Here is a 7,726-nt window from a genome sequence, read left to right as displayed (position 1 = left end):
TTGCTGTCAGTGAATGGGAACATTCCTATTTACATCCAGATTGTTCATCTACATAATAGCTCTTGTATAATTGCAGCATACATATATAACACCTATAATAGTCGTGAAGTGACTACTACTTTACGGCAGGTGTACATTGTTGTGACAGGGAATGGCCGGCAGGAGGACAGTCAGGCGCTGATACTGGAGGCCTGGGCTCCTCCTTCTCCTGCCAGGGGCGGGCTGCTGCTGCTCCCTCACTCATTCCTTGGGAGGACTTTACGAGGCAGACCGGCCCCTGTCATGGCGCCGTGCGGTACGGTAATGCCGGGCTCCCGGGGCAGGCGTCCCTGGGTGGCAGTGCCCTTCTTGTTTATTATCGCGGCAGGCCTATGCTGGGCAGAGGACAGCGCCATGGAGGAAATCGCGACAGAGAAGCAGGTGGAGGCCATTCACCGGCTGGACAGCACCAACCTGCTCATCTTCATCCTGCTCCTCACCCTCACCATCCTCACCATCTGGTTATTCAAGCATCGCAGGTTTCGTTTTCTCCATGAGACTGGCCTGGCCATGATCTACGGTCAGTACTCAGCCCGGGGGGGTCGGGGTCCCGGTCATGTCACCCGGGGCTGGCATCACCCGTGGGTTGTGTAACTCACTCCATAAACTTTGTGTCTCATCCCCTCGTCTGTTTTGTCCCATATAATAATACAGGAGGATCTGATGCCGGCAGCGGCATTATTATTATTAGCTACTTGTGTCATGTCAGTCACGATGCGATTTTCACGCGATTCCAGTTCCACGACTTTCTTTTGGAGTTCTTCTGTGGAGTGTGACAGCAACAGATTGCCATGTTGTCTACGGCCTGTGCTAAATGTCATCTAGCATTTATATATAAGGTATAACCCCAACCACCACTCTGTGGACCCGCTGTGGTAAAGTGTCCTGCACAAAAATGGCACCGACGATGCCCCTGTGTATATGTGTGCCAGCAACAGGTACCAGGGATGCCAACCTGTTTTATGGACAATGTATTCCAAGCTCTTCGTATAATGATGATAATTACAATCACAATAATCTGAAGAAAAATTAATAAGACCCTGAGGCTGCGTTCCCACAGTGCAGATTTTACATGCGTTTTTTTAAGACAAAACCAGGAACGTAACCTAAACAGAAGAAATATAGAAAGCAGGGCCTTCTAGCAGCAAATCTGCACTGTGTGAACCCAAACTTAGGCTAGATTCACACAAGAGTGGGGTACTCCGACATGAAACAGTCTGAGGTGCCCCCATGCGGGTTCTGTTTTCACGGATCCCCATAGACTTGAGCCTACGGAGGGATCTGTGAAAACAGAAGATAATAGGACATGTTCTATTTTTCAGCGGACCCTTCACACGGTCCCGTAATCAAGATTTGTGTAAATAAGGCCTTAGGGTGTGTTCACACGGAGTGGTTTTTATCACGCCGCTGAAAACCGCGTTGCAAAAATGCAAGCATTTTTACCACCATTTGCCATGGCTTCCATTCTAACCGGCAAATCTCGCTCTCGTGGCAAAACCGCACTGTGTGAATTCACCCTTAGTCCTTATTCACACGAACGTGTTATACGTCCGTGATAAGCGTGTGATTTTCACGTGTGTCGCACGGACTTATGTTAGTGAATGGGGCCGTTCAGACTGTCAGTGAATTTCACGCAGCTTGTTTGCGCTACGTGAAACTCACAACATGTCCTATACGTGCCCGTGTTTTGCGCAGCACGCACCCATTGAAGTCAATGGGTGCGTGCAAATCGCACACTAGCACTTCCGGGTGATGCGGGCTACAGTAGTAAAATAAATGACTGAAAACCGTAAAGCAGAGTGTCATATTGATGCCGGCTGCGCGAAAATCACAGTCACGGACCTTTTGCACACACAAAACGCATGCGCGCACAAAGCAGACACGTCTATGTGAATAAGGCCTTAGGCTGATTTTACAAGATATGATCAAAATGCGTTGTTTTTTTTGCCGCAACCACACCATGTGAACCCAGCCTAAGGCCCAGTTCACACAGAGGTTTTTTGTCAGGCAGAAAAATCTGTTTTTCGGCCGCGGCTATTGAGCGCTGCAAAAAAAAGCCACGAAAACCACTTTCTCTGCCTCTTATTGATGTCAATGGGAGGTCAGAGAAGGAAATGGCCGAAGATAGGGCATGCCACTTCTTTTTCCCGCGATAGTTTTTTCCCGTTTGCGGAAAGAAAACGCCTCCGCCTCCCATTAAATCAATGGGGGGGGGGTGTTCTGCCTTTTTTTAGCGAGGTTTCCGTTGCGGTTTCTGCGTCCAAAAAGTCTGTGAACGGGGCCTCAAAATTCCCTCCTGCTGGGAGCCCCAAAATCAGTTTAAAGGGGTATGAAAGGGTTTTTCTATAAACCACAATTATCACCTATCCACAAGATGGGTGATAAATGTCTGAACGCTGGGGGTCCGATCACTGGGACCCCCAGCGATCATGAGAACGCGGGACCTGAGTCCACGATGTGAATGGAGTGGAGGTGCGCATGCGTGGCCGCTGCTCCATTCACTTTCTATAGGACTGATGGATACAGGCAAGCGCTGTGGGTCTGATACACCAATGACTTTGGGATGTATATAATGACGTGATCAGTAACTATTGACTTCTACATAGAAATTGGCACCCATACGCCACCTAATGGCACAAACATGGGACCGCACATGGAGGTACAGAAACCTCCCTAGGATTACATTACCTCAATACTACTTAGATTCAGATATTAGATGCTAGTGATGCGTCTGTTACTATATGAGTCTTGTTCCAGCACGGAGGACGTTCTCTGGTTGTGTTATCAGTGCAGTCTCTAATTGTAACCACAGGGGGGCAGCTTATCATGAACAGCGGAGGTTACAGACTATATGTAGTTTCTTGTGTGGGGCAGAACATCGTTCTCCTGCTAGTTCATGTACTGGCAGATCTGTTATTTGCTGTGTTCATCTGACGTTTTCTCCATTAGAGGTGAGATCCCGATTGGTGCTGACAACTGGTCTCATTGTATTGTTTCAAGTGGTGGAACTGTGTCTCAGTAGAAGTTGTTTTTCCACTTCCCATCGTCCGGTTGTGCTCATATATTTTCCATTTCTAATATTCATAGCGACTGTGACTTTAAAGAGGATCTGTCACTAGATTAGTAATGCCCGATCTCCCAGCTAATCTAATAGGCGCTGTCACACTGATAACGCCAGTGAAAAGTGTGTCCCAAAAAGTTTATTATTTTAAAAGTTATGAGCTTTTTTTCTAAATATGCAAATGAGCCTATACTAGACAAGTGGGAGGTAACCGTAGAGATTGTCCTGAGGTGGAGCCTCCTCACAGCCTCTGACCTGTCCTATCAGCATGAAGCTGCTTCACACAGTGTGAGAGACTGAGGCTGGAGGGAAGGGGGGTCACTTCAAACAGCCATATCTCCGGCTGTGGATATTTTAATCTTTCATATGGCACCACAGTTCTAGCTGTGAAACAACTGGAGGTATAACCAGTTGAATACACAGTCGGGAATGGAAGCTGTATACTATATGATCACACTGTGGGCAGTGAAGGGGGAGAAGCTGTATGCTGATTGGACAGCGTCATACAGAAAACATCACACTGCCCAGAGTGAAAAGAAAGTTACCTCCCATTTGGCAAGTATAGCCAAATTAGCATATTTAGAAAAATGCTCATAATTTTGCCAATGATTATAGTTTTTGAAAAAAAATTCCACTAGTTATCAGCATCATAGCGCCTATTAAATCAACTGTCAGTTTTTCATGGTCATTTTGTATCAATGTGTCTCCAAATTTTCATCCCTTTCCAGTCCGTCTGTCTGTTTTTAATAGCCGCTAAATAAATGGTCAGGTTTTTTTTTTGTCCGAACACTCTGAAAACACCACAGTGTCCGTGTAGATCGTGCCGCAATGTACCTTCTAATAGTGCCCACATTGTGCCTTCTCTATGATTTTATTTTATTTTTTAAAAATGGCAGCAAGAAGGTGGTTTGGCATTTTGTTTTATGGCACTTTTCCCATAGGCTTCTCTATTGGAAATTAATTAAAAGAAAAAAAGGCTGGTAAAAAATGCATGTCAAAAATGTGTGACTACAAAATACACCATCCAAAAAATCTTGGAAAAATATGTGTGTGCAGGAAGTCTATGGGTATGTTGACATGCAGAATCAAAAACGGCTGAAAATTACAAAGCTGTTTTCAGAGAAAACGGCCTCTGAATTTCAGCTGTTTTTAAAGCTGAGAACGTTTTTTTTTTTCGCTGTTTTTCTATTGACATGATGAAAAACCGCTCCAAAAATGGCTCAAGAAGTGAAATGCTCCTTCTTTTTACGGGGCATCTTTTTCCGTGGCGTTTCTTTAAAAGGGCGTGTAAAAAACCGCCCCTTCTGAATGAAGCGCTGTTTTTCCCATTGAATTCAATGGGCAGATGTTTGTAGGCGTATTATGCCTGAAAACACAGCGTGTGAACATAACCTAAAGGTACTTCTAGGCTAGTATCACAAACCGTTTGGATGCAGTTTTTGGATCAGTTTTTTTTTTTGGCCAAAAACCAGAAGTGGATCCAAAGGAAAGGTATAAAGAAAAGACTGATGCTTCTCCTTACTTTTGTGTCCATTCTTGTGATTGGCTCAAAAACAGCATCAAAACTGTGTGTGTGATCCTGGCGTTATGGTGGCATTTTTTCCTGCTACGAGTGCTGATCTACAATATTGCCAGTCGATTGGTGCTCTTAGCTTTATTTACATGGAGCAATCATCGGTACTATATGTGATGGAATGATTGTTAGGCCTTATTCACACTAAAGTGTTATATGTCCGTGCTACGCGCATTATTTTCACGCGCGTCGCACGGACATATGTTAATGAATGGGGCCGTTCAGACTGTGAGTAAATTTCATGCAGCGTATGTGCGCTGTGTAAAACTCACGACATGTCCTATATTTGCCCGTGTTTCGCTCTTCACGCACCCATTGAAGTCAATGGGTGCGTGCAAATCGTTCTCGGCACACGGAAGCACTTCTGGGTGCCGCGCGTGATTCGCGCAACAGTAGTGAAAGCTAAGAATGAAGACCGAAAAGCACCTCGTTCTTTTCTGTTTGTAAACATAAAATCAGAGTGTCATAATGATGGCGGCTGAGCGAAAATCACGCAGCCGCGCATCATATGGTGATGACACATGGATCTTTTGCGCGCGCAAAACAGACACATCCTTGTGAATAAGGCCTTAGGGCGCTTGGTTGGGCTCATACCATTACATTATTGTCAGCAGCACGCCACTTCTTACATGGGGAGATGTGCCAATGATTTTAATGCCCGCATAAAAGGTCTGATCCGCTTACAAACGATCGCTGGGCATGTTACCCGTGTAAAATGACATGTCGTTGTCTACTGCTACTGTATTATCTGTTTTTTGGTTTTTTTTGGACAATATTTCAGCCGTGGACTACTGTTGGAAAGAGATTATTTATTTGTATTCTGTATCTTGTATGTCTGATACATTTGTAGCCAAAAACCTTTATTATTGTATCCCAAAACATTGAAATTACCGTACACCGTTATCTGCGTGATTTGTAGATTACACCAGGAAAATCCTGGAAGTGACGCGATGCCTTGTACAAGTTCTAGGAGAAATAGATCTATCCAGCTCAGAGATGGCTCCTCCGCAGAACATGATCAGCGTCTTGTCAGTGAGGGAATGTCTGGTCTCTAGTGCTGCTCAGATGATGTCTACCTTCATGTAAAAATAAAATAAACCTAAAGAAAATAAATGTCTATTTTTGTACTAGCAGCCACGAGCTTCTATATTTATACACAAACTTCCATTGCTGGCCCTAGCGCTGTATTTTAGCACTGCATATGTAAAAAAAAACAAAAAACACCCCCATCATCTCATTCTTCTATAACTCCCATTGTCTATACTTTTACATTGATAGGTGCTGGATTTTACTCCCTGACTGGTTGGCCCTTTTATTTTCTATTGTTGGTTGAATGGATATTGCATCGGTAAAATATAATTCATAAAACTATCCAGACAGAGATGAAAAGGAACCTGCGAGGCCCCATGCACACGGCCGTAAAAATCGTTTGTAATTGCAGATCGTAAAAATCATCCGCAATTACGGAGCCATTCACTTCTATTGTCCACGGACTCCTTACCGTTTATTTACGGGAAGCTGTTCGGGCCGTGGAAGTGTACAGCAAAAGATAGGACATATTCTATCTGTTGCGTTTTACGGGCCGTGCTCCCATATCGGCTGTATTAGCTCTCAATGGGAAAATGTCTCTCACCTGGTTACAAGAAGGAACCTTTTTTTTTTTTTTTTTTTTTTTCTTACAAACTGCGTTTTCCCTGTTTGTTTGACCTACAATATGTGTAGTGAAAGCTTCCAGTGTTTAAATCAAAGTACCTTCACACTCCTATTATACTGACGGAGGCTAAACGAGTATACGTTTGGCCTCCTTTGGGTGGTATGCATTAAGGATACCGTTCTATATATGCTGTTCTATTCAGAGGCATCCCACAAAAAAACACCAAACACGTATACTGTGCAGTATTTGTTTTTATTTTTTTATTACATTGTAGCCTATGGGTAATGGATTCCACTGTATGGCATCCATCGAAGGCATTTGTTTAACAGATATGTCATAAAAAGCTATTGAAAAGCTGACGTATATGTTAAACAGATGCCATTATATCCTACAGGTGATGGATGCCTGTGACCGATACCGAACAGTAGCATCCGTCACTCATAAACCATCAGTTTTTAATGGATACATCATGGCATATCCGTTTTAAAGGGGTTGTCCACTACCAGATAGGTCATTAGTATATTATCGGTGGGGGTCCGACACCTGGACCCATCACCGATCCGCTTCTCCGGCTGCTCTGGGCACTGGATGTACATGCCGGAAGCAGATGGCCACGGAATAGCTGCCAAGCTGCAGTTCTGCAGCACGGCCACTATGCAATGTACAGAGCTAACTAGCTTACATACTGTGTAATGACATCCGGTGCGTGGTCCGGGTGTCGAACCCGAACCGATCATATACTGATGACCTATCCGGTGGATAGTTTATCAGTTATCCAGTAGTGGACAACCCCTTTAACGTATACGTTGGGAGCTGTTCTCCACATACGTCAAGCGGAGACCATAAACCCAGTATGAAAGTGGCCTGAAAGAACACCGCCACAGCCGCCAATCCAGTTTACTGTGCAGAGACATGCTGCTTTTAATTTGATACCAGACCATGCCTTTACCCTAAATTATACCCTCTTGTTCCAAGGTTATTGCGTTTCTTGGCAGTATAGTTAGGGGGTTAGTAGCAAGCGTTCTTTGGGTTCAATAGAAATCCATATACTGTTAAAATCTGATAACTCTGACTCCTCTGTCCATTTATTTAACTCCTCCGTGGAGGACAGCATCTGTGGTGGAACGTCTCCATTGTGCCACAGATTTCTGGAGCAGCCGTTTCATCACCGGTTCTTATTTTTTAGGTGTTATTGTTGGTGTGGTATTACGATATGGAGTGCACATTCCCAGCGATTCAACCAACGTAACCGTAAGCTGCGAGCAACAGGTCACTCCTGCCACGCTGCTGGTGAACGTCAGTGGTACCTTCTACGAGTACACTCTTAAAGGGGAAATCAGCACCCAGGAACTTAACAATGGACAAGACAATGAAATGCTCAGGAAGGTGAGTATCTCCC

At 44.4% G+C, this 7,726-nt stretch overlaps 1 protein-coding gene across 1 annotated transcript in view; it reads left to right on the top strand.

Moving 5' to 3' along the window:
* The first annotated feature begins 202 nt into the window (after positions 1-202).
* SLC9A6 (solute carrier family 9 member A6) overlaps positions 203-7,726 on the top strand; it is a 34,584-nt gene continuing 27,060 nt past the window's right edge. Inside the window, exons 1-2 of the mRNA XM_075835929.1 lie at positions 203-559; positions 7,514-7,713. Coding sequence (XP_075692044.1) covers positions 283-559; positions 7,514-7,713 — 477 coding nt within the window. The 5' untranslated portion in view covers positions 203-282. The remainder of the gene's footprint in view (positions 560-7,513; positions 7,714-7,726) is intronic.

The sequence above is a fragment of the Rhinoderma darwinii genome, chromosome 8 (genome assembly GCF_050947455.1).
Source record: "Rhinoderma darwinii isolate aRhiDar2 chromosome 8, aRhiDar2.hap1, whole genome shotgun sequence".
Taxonomy (NCBI): domain Eukaryota; kingdom Metazoa; phylum Chordata; class Amphibia; order Anura; family Rhinodermatidae; genus Rhinoderma; species Rhinoderma darwinii.
Note: the sequence above shows the minus strand (reverse complement) of the source record. Positions and strands in the feature narration are given on the sequence as shown.